This window comes from Plectropomus leopardus, chromosome 14, assembly GCF_026936395.1.
Source record: "Plectropomus leopardus strain MGB_pleo_1.0 chromosome 14, ASM2693639v1, whole genome shotgun sequence".
NCBI classification, from domain to species: Eukaryota; Metazoa; Chordata; class Actinopteri; order Perciformes; family Serranidae; genus Plectropomus; species Plectropomus leopardus.
The window spans coordinates 868,993-890,000 of record NC_142189.1 but is presented as its reverse complement, the minus strand read 5'-3'; the positions used below and the strand labels follow the sequence as shown (position 1 = coordinate 890,000).

The window sequence follows — 21,008 nt, the reverse complement described above, 5'->3', positions numbered from 1 at the left end:
CTGATCTGTCCGTCCAGCTGATTCTGGACCAATTTTTTGACTGAATTGCGGTCTGGACTGAGGTCTGGACTGAGATCTGGACTGAGGTCTGGACTGAGATCTGGACTGAGGTCTGGACTGAGGTCTGGACTGGGGTCTGGACTGAGGTCGGGACTGAGGTGTGTCCCAGTCTCACCTGGTCGTTTCCGATCTTGGCGCGGGGCCAGGGGACGTCCAGCAGCGCCTGCAGCGCCCGCAGACAGGAAGTGATGTTCTCCATCTGGTCGTCTGAGTGCGGAGAACACAGGAACTCCACGCTGATCCCTGACGGAGACACACCAGGACCAAAACCACGTCACAAAAACCTCTAACAGAACCAACAGCAGCTTCATACTGGGACCAGTTCTCATGCTTGGACCAGTTCTCATGCTTGGACCAGTTCTCATGCTGGGACCAGTTCTCACCCAGTATGAGGTGCAGTCTGTCACTGCTGACGTCCTCTGGACTCTTGGCTCCGCCCCCGCCCATGGAGGTGGGCGTGGCCGGTCTGGACAGGTGGGCAGGTGAGTCGTCTGACATCACAAAACCTAAAAAAACACAGAGACACACCTAAGGAGGAGGAGTGAGAGGAGGGAGGAGGAGAAAGAGGCAGTAAGAAGGAAAACAAGTGAGGTGAGAGACGGAGTCGGAGGGAGGAAGTGGAGGGATGAGGAGGAGAAAGAAGGAGGGAGTAGGAGGAGCACTGACCGGTGCTGTGGAGCCAGAGGGAGGTGGCGTGGAGCAGAGGAGCCCAGGAGGAGGAGTAGTGAGGTCTGGCCTGGTTGACGGTCTCTGCGGTGTAGAAGGAGCCTCCTGGAGGAGAAAGAGGAGGACACACTGTAAATAAAACGCCTCCTGTGGACTGCTTCTTCTCCTCCTGCTGCTCCTCGCCTCCTCCTGCTCCTCCTACCTGCTGCAGGGAGCTGTGAGGAGAACTCCTGCGGAAGCGTCAGCAGGGCGTAGTCCTGCAGCGCCGCCAGCCACAGGCGGCTCAGCGTCGACAGATCTGATTGGACCAGCTTCAGGAGGCCCGCCCCTCCCGATTCTGTGCTGTGATTGGCCGCAGAGGAAGAGACGGACAGGTCAGCCATCCTATCAGAGCGCTCCTTCTGTCTGCTGCTCTGAACGGCGACGATGTAAACCTGAGAGACCGAAAACAAACAGCCGAAATCACACAGCAGGAATCACCTGAAATCTGAAATCCAACAGTCATTTCTGTTTTTACAGTTTCTGGCTGTGACAAATGGGGTCATTGGTGAGTCAATAGAGAGACAGCGCGATGACCAGTGAAACCAGTAAAACCAGTACAGTCCCACCTCGGCCCACGCCTTCAGCACGGCCAGCGTCTCCATGGTCGCGGTGGCCTCGTTGTACAGCTGGCTGGACGCGTCCCTCCCTGCCTGGACTTTAGCCAATGAGGAGGCCAGGAGCTGGTGGACGCGCCGCAGGTCACGCAGGTCGCTGACCACGCCGCTGGCGATCCAGGCGCTGCACACCTGCGGAGGAGAGGGCAGGGTTAAAGGTCACGGCAGTGACGTGTCAGTCAGGGTCGTTAACGTGATTATTGATGATTGATCACCTGGCAGGCCTTAGCCGTGACGTCAGGAGGAGCGTCAGCAGTGAAGGCTGGTCTGAGGGCAGCTCCCACCTACACACACACGCACGCACATACACACACACACGCATGAAAACAGAAAACAAAACAGAAAAAAATTTGATTTGATAAAATAAAATAAAATAAAATAAAATAAAATAAAATAAAATAAAATAAAATAAAATAAAAAAAAAAATACCGGTGCTGGCTGAGACAAGGTGCTGACTGAGACAAGGTGCTGACTGAGACAAGGTGCTGACTGAAACAGGGTGCTGACTGAAACAAGGTGCTGACTGAGACCCTGCGCTGACTGAGACAAGGTGCTGGTGATGCAGTGGTCCTTACGTTGGCCTGGTACTGCTCCAGGATCACATGACCGGGGAACTCGGGTTCAGGGATGGCGGAGAAGCGCCTGATGATCACCAGCAGGGTCTGAAGACCCGCCAGCCGCAGCTGTTCGCTGTGGTCCGTCGCCGCCATGAACGCCATGCGAACCAGGTCGCCGAGATGGAGGACCAGGAAGTCTGTGTGGAGACAGGCGAGGGGTCAGGGGGGTCAGAGACACTGAATGGAGCCGGTCTGTCGGGGTCTTACCGGTGGACTCATGGAGGCGGCGCTCCTGAGCCAGAGCCATGTCGAAGTGCGCTGCGTCCGCAGTCTCACACTGAGCGATGACGCGGCACACGCACTCCATGGCGAAGCGGCGCGTGGCCCAGCGCAGCGCCGTGAACGGGCCACCGGACTCCGAACGAGCCCTGAAGGCGGAGGAGTCGTCGTCTCTGCTGGGGTCCGCCTCCTCGTCCTCCTGCTGCGCCTCCACAGGAGCCCGACAGTCTGAAGGAGAGACAGAGAGACAGTTTGTCCCTGAGAGACTCAAAGTCCACTTACTGCTTTTTCTCAGAGGTGTGAATAAACACCGACAGATATTATCGAAAAATAAAGTTAATAATGGTAAGAACGGTTAATTCTAAATGTTTTTGAACTTATCATGGCAGATTTTAGGGCAACTTTGGTCATTTTCAACCCTGACCCTGTTTCTCCAACTAGACCAGCTTCATAAGACTGATGATTAGTCACTTTGAGACAAAAAAGTTGAAGAAATAGAGTCCAAGTTAAAAAAAATTTTTATTTTCCTCGTTTACTTCACAATGAGTTCAAATCAAATATTTTTGGAAAGTTGGCTGTAATATTGTTCATTTTGTAATGAAAATCTTTTACATGTTTCTTTTAAATTTCTGTACACACACAAAGTAAATATTGCATTTTGATAAAAACAATGTTAAAAAGATGCTGCTTATGTTGTTTTGTATATGTAGTTTCCATGGTGATTTATAGGGGGTCACATGACAGAAACAACCTGAGACCCTGACGAAGGCTGGTTTTCCTCCACAGTTAACATTTTTAATATTATTAGGACAACACGCAACAGTCGCTTCCTTACTTAATAACTTATTGATTATCTTTTTATTTTTGCATTTTATTTTAATGCTCGCCGATAAAATTATCTAATTTAAAAAGTGCAAAAAAGTGTAGAAGGATCTTTTACTTTGTAAAACCTCAAGGAGCTATTTTTAAACTTATCAGTTTTGATGAAGTATTTGCTAAAGGCACTTAAACGAAGTCTTGTGTTGAAGTTTGTTATACTTCAAATTCTTAATATTGACGGAAAGATTTTCCCTTTTGTAGGAAATGCAGATCGGTTCCAAATATTGCTTATCGGTCTCATTAACTGCTAATAATCGTATCGGTATCAGCCCTGAACAAACATTATCGGTCGACCCCTACTAATAAATAAACACTTATTTGTCAGTTTGACAGCGTGTCTGTGCATGTTGCGTGTGTCGGGCTGAACTCACCCGTGGTTGCAGACAGAACGTCCTTGCAGAGTTTGAGCCAGTGTCCCAGTTTCCCACTAGTGGCGCTGGACGCCATCATGTGGACCAGAGTCTCCTGGATGTCCCTCATCAGACCAGGATCTGACTCACGGTCCAGCAGGGTGAACAGAGCTCCTTCCAGTCCCACCTCCTTTATGGTGACATCTGCAGAGGGAGGAGGAGTGAGGATATATATATATATATATATATATATATATATATATATATATATATATATATATATATATACATATATATGTATATATGCAAAAACTGTGATGATAAAAGAAATAAAACTTAAACCATATTAGAAGAAAATTATTATTTCAAGTATTTTTTTATGTCTGAATCTTTAAGGTGGTTTAATAACAATAATATTAAGTAGAAGAAATAAATAAATACATCAAACATCCTAAGAGCCTATAAATGTCCTAAAATCCTAGAAATTTTTTAAACAAAGTTTAAAAAACGAAAATTGTCCTAAATTGTCCCAATTGTCCTTAAATCTTATCCTAAAAACCTAGAAATGTCCTAAAGTCCAAGAATTGTCCTAAAATCTGAGAAATATCCTGCAACCCAAGAAATGTCTTCAAATCCTAGAAATGTCCTCAAATTCTGGAATTGTCCTAAAAAACATCCTAAAAACATAGAAACATATATGGGGCTAAGACTACTAATAATGATGGAATGATGAGCAGCGAGAGGACAGAGTGTCTCAGCAGTGAGAGGACAGAGTGTCTCAGCAGTGAGAGGACAGAGTGTCTCAGCAGTGAGAGGACAGAGTGTCTCGGTGTGTCTCCTTGTGTCTCTTTGTGTCTCAGCGTGTCTCGGTGTGTCTCACCCAGCTGGGTGTTGTCTCGTCTGGGCAGCTCTTTGACGAGCGTCACGGCGTGTTCAGAAACCTCCACGGCCTCCCGCTGCACCAGCTGCCGCAGACACGCCACCACGGCCCGACGCAGACACAGGTATGAGCTGCATAGGTGAGCCTGACACACACACACACACACACACAGGCGCACACACACAAACACACACGCAGGCGTAAACATGTGGACGACAGGTGTCCTCTGTTAGGTTCAGCAGAGGACGCATGCAGCTGAACACAGTGTCTCCTCCAGAAACTGAACTCTGTTTACATCACGGCTCCAAGTCATTAATATTTTAATAACTGATTCATTTTCCTAAAAAAAGAAAAAAAAAGTAAGCAAATTTCCAAAAAGCTGAAGGTGACGTCTTTTGTCCAACAGTAAAAAAAAAAAACATGATATATTCTCGAAACTTGGAAGATGTTCAGCACTTTTGCTAAAATTTTTTTAAAAATCTTCATTAAATATATATTTTCATGTCAATCTTCTTATTTTTGAAGGTCTGTTTTAAATATCATGAGGTACCGACTAACAGTAATTTTCTCGGTTAATTATTCTTCAAATGAACAGATTAATATACTCTAATAATCATGCCGTAATGTCTCAGAAATCAAAGTGTGATTTTCAAAGTCCTCCGTTTGTCACTTTAAAGTTAAGATCACAACGGTCAACAGAGACATATTTAAGATTCATTTTTCAAATTGACAGAATTACATTTTATTGTTATTTCTTTATCCTATATTCCAAGTTCTTGAGTGTTGTAATACTTTTCCTTATTTTTATTATTATTTTTATTTTCATTCCTCTTACTATGTTTACTGCAAATTCCTTGTAAGGGAAAAGCTACTTGCTAATAAATCCTCTTCTGCTAATAATAATAATAATCATCATCATCATCATAATAATAACAATCATCATCCTCATCAGCTGGTACTGAGCTCTTTGTGGAGGAGACCCTGCGCGGTTTGACTGCAGGAGATGAAAACAGGCAGCAGCAGAATTTGTTAAAGCAAACTGGGTAAAGTCGTGTTATTTTGGGTTAGCCGTCAGTCTGTGAAGCAACGGAAAATCCAAACACAAAAACTGTGACACAAACAGTTTAAAACGGTCAGCAACAACAGAGTTAATATCAATACAAAGGAAAATGTTAAAAAGCCCAAAAGGAAAATGTGTGAGGTGTTTTTATAAAACAGTGTTTCAGGCAGAAGAATATTTCACCCACAAAATGTCTGTTTGTATATCGAAATGTTCAGATGAACGTTTATCATAAACTGAAGGATCATTTTAACAGCAGTAAAAATACTGATTTCAGTTCAGCTTTACTGTTCTTAAAGGTGCAGTGTGTTTTTCTGGGAGCTGAATTATCCACAGACGTCTCCTCTTCTCCAAAACAAACAGAGGAAAACACTCAATAAAGCAGTTTCATGTTAAAAAACATCTGTTTCTCCTGTCGGGCTCGTCACAGAGGGGCTGGGTGAGAAATCAGTTTTATTGATTCATTCAAATTTATTTAGTTTAGGGTGATTTTTTAAAATGCAAATCTCAATTTTCTCCTTCACTGTCCCCTTTGGGCTTCCGTAGTCACAGCGGGCAACGCCGTGACCCGTGCTTCCCTCCCAGAGACACACACACGACATGACAGCGTGCATTAATGACAATAAAAAACACCCTCCAAAAAAAGTCTCGTCAGTCAACTGGAGCAGCTTCAGTTCTGCAGCGTCAGATCTGAACAAACCACAGTCCGCTGCGAGTTTGTTTTTGAGACCGCAGCACGACCGATTTTATTTCCACACGTCAGACTCTGCAGCCGAGTGTGCGAAACGTGTCTCACTCACAGGTGCACGAGACCACATCGGCCCAACAGCCGAAAAAAAGCTGCCGACATCAGTGGAGTCATTTTGTGTCCCGTGTAACAGGAAAGAGACCCGCTGCAGAGCTGCTACTGATGCAGCCGCTGCACGTCGCTAAAAATATGACAGACATGAATTCATGTAAAGAGGCTTTGTGAGATTACAGCAGCTTTCAGTGTAAAAGTCCCAAAAAAGGGAAAATCCCTTTACCTCACTATCAGAAAGGAAATTCTGTTTGCTTGAATTTTTTATTTTGCTAAAATGACTGCACATTTTTGAGTAATTTCTTTGTGATTTGTAGATTGTTTTTAAAAAGAAAAAAATCAATTAAAATCGTAGATCGGGTTTGGTGTGAAAAGAAATCTGGGATTTTATTTTTAGATCATATCGCCCAGCTGTAGCTCACCTTAACACACGCTGAGTAACTGATACACACACCGTCATTCTGTGGGTGAAATCTTTCTCCAAAAACACAAAAGTATTTGGGGAGAAGAAGCCAAAAGGAAAAGTGAGACAAACAGCAGCTTCAGGCCTGAGAGAGAGAGAACCTACCAACATGGAATAATCCAACAAGATCTCCTGCAAGACACAAGACAGGGTCAAAAACACACACACCCACACCCACACACACACACACACACACACACACACACACACAGTTTACAGACTAACACAATAATGTGGCGGGCCCCTGCCGTAACTCTGAGGGGGCCACGGACCATCTATTGAGGAACGAGGCTGCATGCAGCATCACTGATGACTTCAGCACGATGTGGATCTTTGCAGGAAGCTGTCTGATTTTGTGTCGTTGCACGAACCGAATCATTAAAATTCAGCCGTAAATTAAACGCCAGCAGCCGTCCTGAAAGCGCCGCCGTTAACAAAATGACAGCTCAGCAGGCTGCACCTGCGGCGGTCGCTTTGACAGCGCATTATTTTTAGAGATGAAGTCACTAAGTTTGACAAGAAGTTACTAAGGGCACGTTTAGACGAGAACGTCCCGACTGAAAACAGAAGAGTCTTCCCTTCGCATTTAAAAAAAAAAAAGAAATCCTCATTGATATGATAACACTGAGAGCGATCCTCATGCGTGAAGCGCGCCTGTGATGTCACTGTTCTCACAGCATCAGCGCCAGTTTCCACGGCCACAGAAATGGTGGCGTCTTCAAAAGATTACACTCTGGAACCCGCTTTCAAAAGACTGCGTTTTCAGGACCCCAAAATGCCGTTGCCGTGTGAACGCAAGGACGAAACGCAAGAAAGTTTAACATTTCATGCAAGAACTGTTGCCGTGGAAACAGCCTCTAAATCTGAGCGCAGCGCTGTGAGGAGAGAAGCGCTGGATTTAACAATCATCGCTTTATCTCAGTTATCTTGTTTTGATTATCGTTTGTAGCAAAAATCATAAATAAAATCTGATTGACTGGCCAGCTTCAAGGCGCTGTAGTTCAGGTGCAGTTCAGGTGTAGTTCAGGTGTAGTTCAGGTGTACTCACACAGAGCGCAGGTACCAGGTTGGCCAGGTTGACGTGTGGAGGCGAGAACATGTGCAGCTGCTGCAGACAGGAAATGGCTCTGGCCTGAACCAGACAGTCCGGACCATCCTGCATCACGCCGCATCCCACCAGACAGCTGGAGCGCAGACCGGACACCGCCGCACCTTCACCTGAACATCAACACAAAAACATCATTCACACCTGCTGCAGTTTCACCCCACAAACATAACACACACAGTAAAGCTGACTGTTTCTCTCTCTCTGTCCTCAGGTGTGAATATGTCCTCAGGTGTGATTGTGACGGGGTACCTTGCAGGTCGGGGCCCAGACAGGTGATGAGGGCGTGCAGGCAGCGTCCCAGGCTGTGGTGCACCTCGGGGTGGGTGGGCGGAGCCGACAGCAGCAGGCGGAGCACCAGCGTGAAGGACGGCTCAGCGTGAACGCGGTACAGACCGCCCGACAGGTCGACCACCAGAGACAGACTGTGGAGAGACCAGGTCTGCACCGGACAGACACACAGGGAGGACAGGAAGTCAGAGTGTCCTTGTGTGTTGATCTGTGACGTCATGTGGACAGATGAGGAGCAGATGTGTGTGTGTGTGTGTGTGTGTGTGTGTGTGCGCGCCGGTGTACCTGGACCTCAGGTGAGGTGCTGTCCTGGCTCAGGGTGAACAGGACTCCCAGGCAGGTGGACAGGTGCTGCGGGGAGCTGATTCCTCCGGTGTAGCGGTGCAGCGCCCCCAGAGCCAGAGCGTAGCCGCTGCGAGACGCTGCGTCCCGAGCCGTCTTCAGCCTGGACAGTCGACATCAGACGGGTAGTTTATCAGAGTACTAGTTGTTGAAGTAAAACTCATTTTTGTCGTTTTAATTCTAGATACCACGATATCCCTCCGCGGACCTATAAAGTATTTCTGATTCTGACTGTTGTCACCTCTGCGCGCTCTCTTCACTTATGCTGCAGCTCGGCTGGAGCTCTCTCAGTCTCATCAGGCAGCTAGATTTATTTGGCATTTTTAAAATCTGCCCCTAAATCCTGCGACACTTTTTAGAGTCAGAGGAGGAGTTTAGGATTCTCAGAGCCTGGGGAAAGAAGCTGCTCCGTAGTCTGGTGGTACGGCAGCCGATACTTCTGTTTCCCCTGAAGGAGGGCCAAGTTTTAATACTGCATTTACAAACAGTAAGCAACAAATCCTGCATAGTACACCTTCGAAATCCTCCAAAATGAACAAATAGATCAGGACAAACTTAAAAAACTGCAAAAAGTAGAATACAGCATAACATGAAAATATGTATAGATCCCACTAAGATGAAAACAACCCAACAGGAGGCCTCCGTTAGCTGTCCTAAATATATAATATACACACACACACACACACACACACACACACACACACACACACACACACACACTCACTCACAGTGTGTGTGACTCACAGGCTCAGACACACTCAGATATATCTGGATCTCAGTTATTTAAAGATTTGTTGGACTAATTCTGTGTTTGTTATGTAACCGTCTGTGTGATGAATATTTTTGAATTATGACCTGATTTTTAATTTTTTCTGTTGTTTCTATTTAAAGATCCCAGAGACTGCATATAGATTGCTGTGATTTTATTTATATATCTGCGACAATTCTGCTTCATTATTTCTTAAATAAGCAACAAATTGCTTTAAAAAACTCAAATAAATACTACATGAAACTTCTTTACATCCAATAAAAAACGACGTTTAACGTCCCGAAGATCCTCTCCTGCAGTGACAGTCCACTCTGACACTGTTTGTAGTCATCTAAAACTACAGGAATAAACAACTGTATGAAGGTGTGTGTTATTTTGGTGAATTTTGGTGTCTGTTCTAAACACATGAAAACAAACCGATGCCGATGCGTTTGGGTTTTTATTTTGTGGACTGCTCTATAATGGGGGTCGACAGATTATCGGTCTGTCCAATTAATGATTTTGCAGATGATCTGTATCGGCATTTATTTTAATGATTGCTGATAACATAAATTAATGAAAAAGTGTGCAATTACACTCAACCAACAGCAGGGAAGGCAGTCTGCAATACATGCAGAGAAAGTGTCAGCATGAGAACTTTTACTTTGTAAAACCTCAGGGAGATATTTTTATCCATTCATTTTTTATTTAGATTTTTACTTGACTATATAAAAGTAGTTTTCTGTATTTTATGTTGAAAGTTTCAGTTTTTATTTAACATTTACTAAAGGCATTTAAACAAAGTTTTGTGTTGGAGTTCATATTTCATATTCTAAATATTGACAGAAATGTGTTCATTTTTATTGTAAATGCATCGGTTCCCAATATCAGTTATTGGTTTCATGAAATACTAATTATCAGTATCAGCCCTGAAAAACTGATATCGGTCGACCCCCATTCTACACCTCTGGCGTCCACCCACCTGTCGAAGCAGAGCAGCGAGATGGACACAGTGAAGCCGGCGTCTCCGACCACCTGAACCAGCCGCGCCAGACCCTCAGCAGCCAGGCAGCGCAGCAGAGGACTGACACTCTCCAGAGCCCCCGTCAGGAGGGACAGCGCCGGGGGACGCACCTCCTCTGGCCCCAAAGAGCCCCGAATACCAGCCTGGTGCTGAGGAGGAGGAGGAGGAGGAGGAGGACAGGTTAGTTTTTCTTGTTTTACCTTTATAAACTGATAACATGTGAAAGGTTTGTTCTGCAGCCTCCAGCTGGACATCAAATATCTGAAAGCAGCTTTAAACTCAAACTATGATCCAAGAGTCTGCAGACTGATTCCAGTTATCCCCAAATATTTGTCCCGCACACACAAACTGTAAAAGAGAATTTGTCCGTTTCCGTGTACATGTAAAATCTCAGGTTCTCTGTCAGTACAGCACAGAGGACTTTGTCGTTCAGCTGACTGCATTTACCGTCATCACTGATTAGAAATCCACTCACAACAAAGTGGATTTCTCTTTTTCGTGCCAGTATGTCGAGATGTGGACAGGTGCAGTACCTTGAGCAGACTGCAGAGGGCAGCGCAGACGTGCATCTGGACGGTCTGCTGGCGTTGACCCTTCAGCTGGTTCACCGTTTCCACAAACTGCTCCAAAATCTTGACCCTGACAGAGACACACAGGAGAGTTCATCTGTAAATCTGCTTTTAATCGTGGCGAGCTCCACTGAGCCGACAACCACGCAGGCTGACTGGACTCGAGCGGAGACCTGAAAAAGTCCAGTGAAAAAGACGACTAAGACCTGATTCACGCTAAAGCAGTGCAAGACAGCGACCTCGCCAAACTGCAGCGTGTTTCACGCTCGTGTTTACGGCAGCGTTGCTGTTGTTGCTGTGACGCTTCTGCATCGCCGCCTGCCACTCTGAGTTCTGTATTTCTACAGTTATAAACACAAATTCCACTCATTTATCAAATCGTACAGCTGCTGCACTGCCGACAACACAGTCGTGCAAATATTTCAAAACTGATGGGATTCTGTCCAAAGGCGTTGTCAGAGTGTCTTTATTTTGAAAGGGGAGCAGGAAAGTTTGGGTAAAATAGACGTCTTTGTATTTATTTTTAAACAAAGTTTAAATGCCGCCGGTGGGGACCCTCTCGTGCTCGGCTGCATTCAGTCCAGGCGCCACACAACTCTCCCCGATGCTGATAATTTGTAGAAAAGTCGTGCTTCAGCAGAAGGGGCCATGGTTTTAAAAAACCGCTGCTGAATGAGCATCAGTCGCATCTCGTCCACTTTTCACTGCTGCCGGTGGACATCAGACAGGAGAAGGCCTGACGGAGGAACAGCTCTCGGTCCAGGTCGGGTCGGCCTCGCCCTGATCAGTTTTGTTTCAGTTTTCCTCTGGTCTGACTCGCCGTTCGGCACAGGCCACCAGTGAGATCCTCTCACGGTCCGCTGCACTCAGTTCAAACCCCAAACAGCCTCTCCCGGTGCTGACAAGTGCCACTCTGTCATAGAAAAGTCATGCCTCGGCAGAGGGGGCCATGGTGTCGAGAAAATATAAAAATAAAGTGAAAAGTAGCAAGAATTTGTGGAGTTACCGGTTGCTGCATCTATGGTCCCTTTTGAATAGAATAAAATAAGGTCAAATAAAATTAAATAAATAAGATGCCTTCAGGCCACCGTTACCATGTACCTCCGAGGAAAACTAACCAATATTCCTTCAGGTCTCTTTAAATGTTATTTTAATGACTGTGCCTTTAACGTTTTATAATTAATACTTGTAACAATGTCTACTCATTTATCTGTTTCATTTTATTGATATTTATTTTATGTTTTTTAACTTTGTGTTTGCTGATCTGTGTTTTTTGACCTTTAACATGCTGTTTGTTGGACGAGGTAGGCTGCTGATAAATTGCCCTCCTTGGGATCAATAAAGTGTCTGAATCTGGATCAGGTGAGTTACCTCTGAGCGGAGATGATGTGCGGGTAGAGCGCTCCGAAAAGGCGGACGGCGGCGGCGGTGAGAGCGACGGGAGGAGGAAGAGGAGCGGGAGCTTCATCGCTCTTTTCACACAGACTGAAGGCATCGTTATCCAGAGAGCCCCCTCCCACACTGCTGCCATGGAGCTGAAAACACACACACACACACACACACACACACACACACACACACACACACACACACACACACACAGAGTCATCACCGTGCTCGTCAGCCCTGTGCGTACAGTTACCATCCTGCAGCTTCGTCACCTGCTCCTCGATGTATCTGTGGTCGGTGTCGTGGAGGGCGGTGCCGACCAGCTGCAGGTCGTCAGGGTGACAGAGGGGGGGCAGCAGGGTGACCTCTGAGCACGGCTGGTTCAGGTTGTCCTGACCGGACAGATCCGACACCAGCTGGTTCATCACCAAACCGAAACTCTCTGCAGGAACGGAGAGAAAGACTTTATTACCGAAAAATGTCATTAAACAGCCAATTAATCATTGACCTCAACAGGCTTTTATTTGGGAAAGGTGTCTATTATGGGATGGGCTTTTATTTCCTTTCACAAAAAACTGCTACTCAGCAAAGATCGAAATACAATCAAATTATTTTAACCCTTTGAAACCTGGGCAAATTGTCTTTATTTATTTATTTTCAAAAACCATGGAAAAAACATGATGACTTTCCATATTTCGGCAAACACAGACGTCCAAGGATAATATCTGTCCTGTGCAAATCTGCATCTCTGTGATTTGGTGTTGCTTTTTTTGTTTGTTTGTTTTCACTAATTTTCCAGCAGTTTTCCTATACTTTCTTTTACTAATTCCTTGCTAAATTTGGGGTTATTTTTTCCCATATTTTTGATAGAAATCAAGCCAATCTGTGATTTTAATTCCGTGTGAAACAACCATGTCCATAATTTATCAAGTAAAAATTCCAGGGCAAATTATCTATTATATTTCGGCAAACACAAAAATCACGGTTTTATATTAGTCCGATGCAAATCTGCATCTCTGTGTTTTACTGTTGATTTGGGGTTGCTTCGTTTGAACCACTTTTCAGGAAATTTTCTATACTTTTTGTTTGTTGTTTGTTTGTTATTATCTAACTAATCTTGTCGGCTAATAAAATTACAAAAAATTAAAGGAAATAAATCAATAAAAAGGAAGTGTGTTGTTACCTTGGTATGTGTGAGGAGGCAGCAGGGCGAGCAGCTCGTAGACTCTCTGTCTGTAGACGATCGACCAGCTGCGAACTGAACTGCCGTAAGACCGGAGGAGAGCAGGCAGCCTGCACGCACGCACACGCACACACACACACACACACACACACAGAATAAGGTTTCAGTGGAACAAACAGGTAAATAACCTGGTTGAGGATTATTTATGTGAATAGTTTTGATTAGCGGACTGACTTGGTGAGCAGGGCCACAGCGCAGGCCAGCGGCGTGAGCAGACGGCTGATGACGTCATCCGTGACGAGCTCCCTGCAGTGCAGCAGCAGGTTCTTCATGCCTGTTCACACACACGTACAAACACACGTGTCATTTACCTCAGATCTAAAATTATCGTCAAAACTTAAACACCTCAAATGTGCATAAAAGATTATCAGCGACATCTACGTGGACGGTAGGGGTCGACCAATTTTGGTTTTTCAGGGCCGATACCGATACTGATTATTGGTAATGAATGACACTGACAACCGATATTTTGAACTGACGTGAATTTACAATAAAAATGAACATTTCAGACTCTAGATTATAACAAACTCAAACAGAAAGTTTTGTTTAAATGCTTTTAGCAAATCTTTAATCAAAACTGAAACTTTAACATCACATACAGAAAGTCGAGTGAAAACGGATAAAAAATAAATGAATAAAAATGTCTCCCTTAGGTTTTACAAAGTAAAAGTTCCTCCCATGCTGACACGGTCTTTGCACTTCTTAATTAATCACTTTTATCTGCAATCATTTAAATAAATAATCATCAAAACGCCAAATATTGGCTGCAATATTCGCCCAGGCCGGTAATCTGTCAACCTCTAATGCACAGTATAATTTCTCTTTTATTCAAAATATGAAAATATTCTGGATTTGATCAGGGTTTGACATGATCATTTTATCTTCATACTACTGACACGTCTTTGACATAAAACATGTCTTTGTGTTGTTGGATATTCGTGTGTTTATTCAAATTCTTTCAAGCGTTCTCATATTTGTATTTTCAGATTGTTTTAACACTTTAACACCTGGATCGCCATCAGTTTTCTCGTGCTGCGTTCAGACGCCTTTTAGAATCAGAATCAGAAATACTTCATTCAGCTTGTTACAGTCGCTCTGAGGCCAGTATTTACGTACTGTAAATACTGAAGTATTTACAGTACGTAAACACTTCAGTATTTAAAAAGGTATAAGAACATAAATATGGTCAAAAAGCTATATATACATAAGCAAGAACACCATTAAGAATATATACAAAAATATACAATGTGTAACATGTAAGCATTAAAACCTCTGAAACCTGAAAAAAATATTGGTTTCTTTAAAAAAAAAATAGCCCAGCAAACTGTAAGAAATTAGGAAAAAAGACAAGAAAATAACCTAAAAATGTGTTTGTTTTTTTAAAAAGGAGATAAATTATTAGTGCATAAAAGTGCCTAAAAAAGGGAACAAGGGACATTTTCAGAAAAATATGTACATGTTTTTTTCCAAGTCATTCTTTTTTTATTTTATTCTTGTTTTTTTTTTATCTCTTTTGGTGCAAATTTGCAGGTCTATTTTTATTTATTTATTTATTACAAATTTTGTGTTAGTTTTGAGTAAAAAGTTGCTCATTGCCTTCTCCCAATGATTAAAAAAAGCTCAGGTTTTAAAGGGCTAATGCGTTTAAGTTAACTGTTTCCTTCCCTCAGTTCACCCTGCAGGTAAAATACAGTATTTTCAGTAGAACTGAGATTCTTTGTATCCCTCAGGCGTATGATTATATACACACACACACACACACACACACACACAGACTGACCGCAGAGCGCCCCGGCGCGTCCCTCCAGAGTAACCTGCCACGTGAAGTAGTCCCCTCGACGCAGCTCCATCTCCTGCTCCCTGAGTGAAGCGGGAAACACGCAGCGCCACAGCAGGAGCAGACGGGACAGGTGGTGCTCCACCACAGCCGGCCCTGGACACACACACACACACACACACACACACACACACACACACACACACACACACACACACACAGTGGACAGGTAACGGTTTGTGTTAAACAGAGAAAGAGACATTAAAATGCCATTGCAGTGATATTTCGGATAATTCTGATTTTGCTTTAAGCATCTTTGAGTATTGTGAAAAAAACGCTCTATGAATGAAATATATTTTTATTATTATTGTTGTCGTTTTTCATATTGTTATTGTTATTATAACCCCTCACTCTGGTTTTTAAATCCCTGCCTATTTTTCAGGTCTCATAGTTGGCGGTTGTGGCAGCAGAAGCCAAACAGCCTGCTGCTCGTGTGTCTGAGCGTGAAGCTGCTGAAGCTGTTTGCTGCTCGGTGCACAGACAGGAAGTGCTCATGGCGTTCAGGACGAGGATTTACCCAAAGTGATGATGGAGGAGACGAGCAGCCAGCCGGCCTGAGTCCTCTGCAGAGAGATACGACTGTTCTGAGACGCTGAACGCAGCAGCTCCTCAGCCAGAGACAGAACCACCTGCACACACACACACACACACACACACACACACACACACACACACTTAATACACTAATATACACAGCAGTGACATTCAACATACAGCCCACGGGCCAAATCTGGCCCCTGATAGGGTCCCTGGTGGCCCCAAACATTTTCTAATTGACAGTAAAAATAAAGTGACTGACTAGTTTTTGTCCTTTTAGTCTCCATAAGGTGTCAGAGACATAAAACAGCATCAACATAGAGCCAGAGGAGGATCCCCCACAGAGGACACAGAGGACACAGCTGAGACACTGATGTCCCGAAATCACAGAAACATCCTAAAATCCTGGAAAAGTCATAAAATTAAAGAAACATCCTAAAATCTTAGAAAAGTCCAAAAGTCTGAGAAACGTTCTACAAGAGAACGCGGCCGCGGGTTCGATTCCAGCCTCGGCCCTTTGCTCTCCCTCCTCCCTCCACTCCAAGCTTTCCGATCAATTAAAGGCATAAAATGCTCCAAAAATAATCTTGAAAAACAAAAAAATCTTTAAACTGAGGACACAGAGGTGGAGCGAATAACATCGAGTGCTACGATGTTTTTCGCCGTTGCTCTGCGAAGTAAACGTAAACGAACCAGAGGCCCGCTGATTTTCTTTAAATTTCTTTCGTTTTTTCTGGAGCATTCTCACAACACACAGCAACGACGGGCGTGCAACAATGAAGGAGGCGCCATTCGCGTGTTTTACCCACCGTGCCTTTGGTGTGAGGTATTCCCAGTGGGCAGTGCTGCACCGCGGCCACCAGGGCGGCGACGGCGGCTCCGTACCCGGCCACGGCCTCGGGGGAAGACTTCAGCGCCGCCAACCGCTCGGCGCAGCGATCCAGCAGAGAGGAACACTGGGACGGCATCGCCATGGCAACGCAGCGCAGACACCAGGCGGCGGCCAACGAGGCGGAGGCGGCAGGGTGGAGGAGGACGGAGATCACCGTGTCCAGGAGGGCTGCACGGAAATGACAGCAAATCAACTTCCTGTGGTCCAACAGTGAGGCAGCGGAGAGTTCTGACCCCTGACCTCTGACCTCTGACCTGACCTCGTACCAGATGAATACAGTGCGTCATCATGCACACACGTAAATATACGTATACAATAACGGAAATTGAAACCAAGACATAATTTTAATCAGTAAAAAAATAATTTAAATAAAGTAAAATAAAATAAAATCATATAAGTAGATAAAAATGAAAGAGTAAAAAATACAGAGAAATTAAAAAGAAATAAAAAAGTAAAATAGAGTAAAACAAGACAAAGCAGAACAACTTAAAACAGAGTAGCCCAATAGGGACGTTTTTAAGGAAAATCTAATTTCCTTAAAGTTAACGTGCTGGGCGGTGAGGACGTTCTGAACGCAGTAAAAACGATGACGCTCTGCATCTGTCACTTTAAATATTCTTCAGATTCACTTTCAGTTTCCTGCTGATCCGAAAATAAACGTCAAAGCTGGCAGGTAACGTCTGCATCGTCCTCTCTGGTTTCACCGTACTTTATTATCAGAGGCCCGCTGTGGGACTCATGAAGGGTTTCTTATCTATTATTATTATTTATTATCAGAAGGGTTTTCATTTTTATTGTAAATGCACATCAGTTCCAAATATCTGTTATCGCTTTCTTTAACTACTAATAATCGATATCGGCCCTGAAAAACTCGACCCCTCGTCTGTGTGTGTGTGTGTGTGTGTGTGTGTGCGCGCCTGACCTGTGCTGCTGTCAGTGAGCAGGGGGGCGGCGGTGGATCCCAGTCCCTGGATGAGTCCTCCCAGTTCCAGCAGGCAGCAGACCAACACATGCTGACTGGCTGCGACGTCTGTAGACGAAACTCTGGTCTCAACGTTCCCATCGGTCAGAGCTGCGTCTACACACACACACACACACACACACACACACACTGAGAGTCAGCACTGGCGCTTCTTGTGGTTTTGGATAAATAAATAAGTTGCTGTGTCCACGGAGGACCGTCTCTCTGCTCACCGATGGCTCGTTTCTGCGTTGCCACGGCGAGGCACAGCTGTTTGGCGGCGTTGGTCTGAGCCTTCTCCCCCAGCAGAGACCCCAGGGTGCTCCTCAGGATGAAGGAGACGCAGCGACGGGTCACCACAGCGTCGCCCGGAGTCTGCGTGGCCCTGCCGTGGGACGCCAGCTCCATCAGCAGGGACAAGAACACTGGGAAGTTCGCCTCGAGCCAGGAGCCGCCCAGCGTGGAGACGAAGACCACGCAGGCCTGAGGAGGAGGAGGAGGAGGAGGAGGAGGAGGAGGAGGAGGTGTGTGTGAGATCTGGGGAACTTCACGAAGCGCCCTGATTTCGCTCACTGAGTCGGCGACTCACCTGTGTGACGCCGATGCGGACGTCCTTGCTGACGGAGCTCGTCCCCTTCAGCATGTCCCCGCTGGCTCGGAGGAAACCCGCCCCGCCACGCAGGAACCCCGCCAACAGCAGATCCATCACCTCCTCCAGGGAGCTCCGAGCCCGCCCACTCTGCCTCGGAGCTGATGGGAAAATAAAAGAAAGAAAAACTGTTAACACATCATCATCATGCCTGGACTTTCTCTGCATAAAACTGGGAAAAAAATGGAAAATCTCCAGAATATTCCTGGACTTCCTCACTTCCCTAAAAAAATTAATAAATAAAATGATTAAAAAATAAAATAAAGTAAAATAATGTAAAATAAAATAAAGAAAAAGAAAAAAAAATAAAGGAAAATGAAATAAAATAGAAATAAAAGAAAATGAAATAAAATAGAAATACAGGAAAATCAAATAAAATAGAAATAAAGGAAAATAAGATAAAAATAAAATAATGAAGTAAAATAAAATGAAATAAATTTGAGTAAATAAAATGACATATGGTATGTTAACCATTTGAAACTTGAGCAAGTGGCTTCATTTCTTTTAAAAGACGAGAAGAATGCAATGAGCAGATAAAAAATAGATGACACAAAATGAGGGGAAAAAGGAGGAAAAACAAGAAAATCATGTGAAAAATAGTTGGGTTTCAGAAAGTAAAAAATAACTGGAGTGCTTAAAAGTTATAATAACTTTGTAACATTATTTTAAATGTGTAATTATGAGAATTATGAATATAGTTTTCCCTGGTTTTTAAAAAAATCTCTAAATCTACTTATTTTTTACAATTTGTGAAACATTTCCTACCAAGTTGTTCATAGCCTTTTCTCTGTGTTTTTCAAAGAAATCTCACCATTTTGCGCAGAGGTCAAAGGTTAAAATGCTTGTGAAAAACATGTGAAAGCAGCACAGGAAAAGTGGTGTAGCTGCAGGTTTGCAGTGCTTTAGCTCTTTAATGGCATTTTCAAATTGTATTTAAATGACCTTTTTAAAATGTAGTGCACTTTTACTTGATGCTTCGTGTGTTTTATGTGAAGCACTTTGGATGAAATGTGCTCTATAAATAAATGATTATATTTCCCACAGCAGGATTTAAACAGCTTCCATAAACACACAGATGGTGAACCAGAGTTGGGTTTTATAGCTGCATCACAAAAAATCTGAATACTGTGAAAAAGTTCAACTTTCTTTGTAATTTAATTCAGAAAGGTACACTTCCGTATATTGTATATTCATTACACATAAATCAAAAATATTTCAAGCCTTTTTTTTTAAATAATTTTGATGATTATGTCTTCTAGCTCATGAAAATCAGAAATAGTGGGTTTTGTGCTCTTTACTATGAACACCTGCATCAGTGTGGGCGGAGCTCTGACTGACGCTCAGGTTTTTGTCAGCTCGTCTGTATTTTTTAGGTCGACTGTTTCTAATATTTTGAATTTTCTTTTGACATTTTTTCTTGCTGTAGGCCATATTATCAAAGTTAAAATAGAAAAAAAGCTTGAACATTTTGGTTTATATGATGAGTTTAGAACATCTCGCTTCCTTAAATAACTGATGGAAATATTTGAACTTTTTCACGATGCTCGGACTTTCTCAGAGGCAGCTGAGCGTCGCTGAGTCGTACCGGCGGGCTGTCGCGGCTCCACGGCTGCAGCCAGCAGGGTCCCCAGCAGTCTGGCCACCGACACTCGGACGCTGTGGCCGGATCCTTCGAAGGCTCTGAAGCACAGCGTGGCCACGTTTTCCAGCTCGCTGCTCCACAGAAACGCCGCCTCCCTCTGCAGCTCCAGCAGGCACTGACAGGACGACACGCAAACACGCACGTCAGCGGTCACACGTTTGGAAAACCGTGAGCGGGAAGGAGGACACGCTTCGCGCCGCTCGTCGTTACCTTGGCGGCGGCGCAGCGCACCGCCATGGATCGGTCCGTCAGGCAGCCTCTCGCCGCCTTGTAGACGTCGCGGTGACACTGCACGGCGCTGACGCCCAGACCCCGCAGGATCTTCTCCAAACTCAGCATGATCTCGAAGCGGCCCTGAGACTGAGGGAGGAAGAGCGGGAATCATCTTCACCTCCGCACTTTCTGCTTCACCGACAAACTGACTTTCACCAGAAAACACATCTACGACCTAATGACGTCCAAAAGCTGTTTCAGAAGAAGGAAAGTTGACATGATTTTAGAGGAATTTGTGGATTCAACAAACAGATTATCGGCCTTTTTGCCGATTATCTGTATCAGCGCTTTTATTTAAATGATCGCCAATAAAATTAATTAATTCAAAAAGTGCAAAGAAAGTGTCCGCTTGAGAGGAACTTTTAATTTGTAAAACATCAAGAAGCTATTTTAATTTTTTTTTTTTTAATTTTGACTTTATTTAAAACAAAAAAAAGTTGCAAGGAGCTTGCTGTTTTTTAAGGGCATTTAACAAAGTTTTGTGTTGGAGTTTGTCATATTCCATACACATACACATTTCTATTGTAAATGCATATCGCTCCCAAATATCTGTTATCAGCTTTATTAAGAAATAATAATCAGTATCTGTATCCGCCGAATTGTTCTACTCTGTCTTTCGTTTTTAACTTTAGTTTCTGTTCTGTTTTTAGTGTTACAGTTTTGTCATACTTTGTGCTCTTTTCATTAGACTGTAACAGCAAAGTGGGAGGTATTTGCCAAATTAATAAGTACATTCTGGGAAGTAATATTAGCATTAAATATGTACTCAGTAGTAGATAGACATGAAAAGGCTAAAAGTAGAAATATGTGAATTCATGAAAACCGCCTCCTCTGTGTTGTGTGTTGTGTGTGCTGTC

General features: G+C 44.0%; 1 protein-coding gene across 2 annotated transcripts in view; it reads right to left on the bottom strand.

The window, feature by feature from the left end:
- Nucleotides 1-21,008, bottom strand: part of heatr5a (HEAT repeat containing 5a) — a 39,260-nt gene that overhangs the window by 13,266 nt on the left and 4,986 nt on the right. Inside the window, exons 5-32 of one of the 2 annotated variants that reach the window (XM_088087153.1) lie at nt 20,089-20,238; nt 19,822-19,993; nt 18,177-18,337; nt 17,821-18,070; nt 17,549-17,704; nt 16,544-16,794; nt 15,715-15,826; nt 15,141-15,293; nt 13,535-13,634; nt 13,301-13,410; nt 12,390-12,559; nt 12,100-12,263; nt 10,693-10,798; nt 10,118-10,308; nt 8,331-8,490; nt 8,007-8,196; nt 7,698-7,867; nt 6,755-6,781; nt 4,328-4,472; nt 3,469-3,651; nt 2,207-2,446; nt 1,958-2,136; nt 1,598-1,666; nt 1,335-1,514; nt 929-1,160; nt 727-831; nt 444-566; nt 176-303 (exon numbers count right to left, since the gene is read on the bottom strand). In XM_088087153.1, coding sequence (XP_087943279.1) covers nt 176-303; nt 444-566; nt 727-831; nt 929-1,160; nt 1,335-1,514; nt 1,598-1,666; nt 1,958-2,136; nt 2,207-2,446; nt 3,469-3,651; nt 4,328-4,472; nt 6,755-6,781; nt 7,698-7,867; nt 8,007-8,196; nt 8,331-8,490; nt 10,118-10,308; nt 10,693-10,798; nt 12,100-12,263; nt 12,390-12,559; nt 13,301-13,410; nt 13,535-13,634; nt 15,141-15,293; nt 15,715-15,826; nt 16,544-16,794; nt 17,549-17,704; nt 17,821-18,070; nt 18,177-18,337; nt 19,822-19,993; nt 20,089-20,238 — 4,377 coding nt within the window. The remainder of the gene's footprint in view (nt 1-175; nt 304-443; nt 567-726; nt 832-928; nt 1,161-1,334; nt 1,515-1,597; nt 1,667-1,957; nt 2,137-2,206; nt 2,447-3,468; nt 3,652-4,327; nt 4,473-6,754; nt 6,782-7,697; nt 7,868-8,006; nt 8,197-8,330; nt 8,491-10,117; nt 10,309-10,692; nt 10,799-12,099; nt 12,264-12,389; nt 12,560-13,300; nt 13,411-13,534; nt 13,635-15,140; nt 15,294-15,714; nt 15,827-16,543; nt 16,795-17,548; nt 17,705-17,820; nt 18,071-18,176; nt 18,338-19,821; nt 19,994-20,088; nt 20,239-21,008) is intronic. The other variant, XM_088087154.1, reaches the window with a different exon arrangement.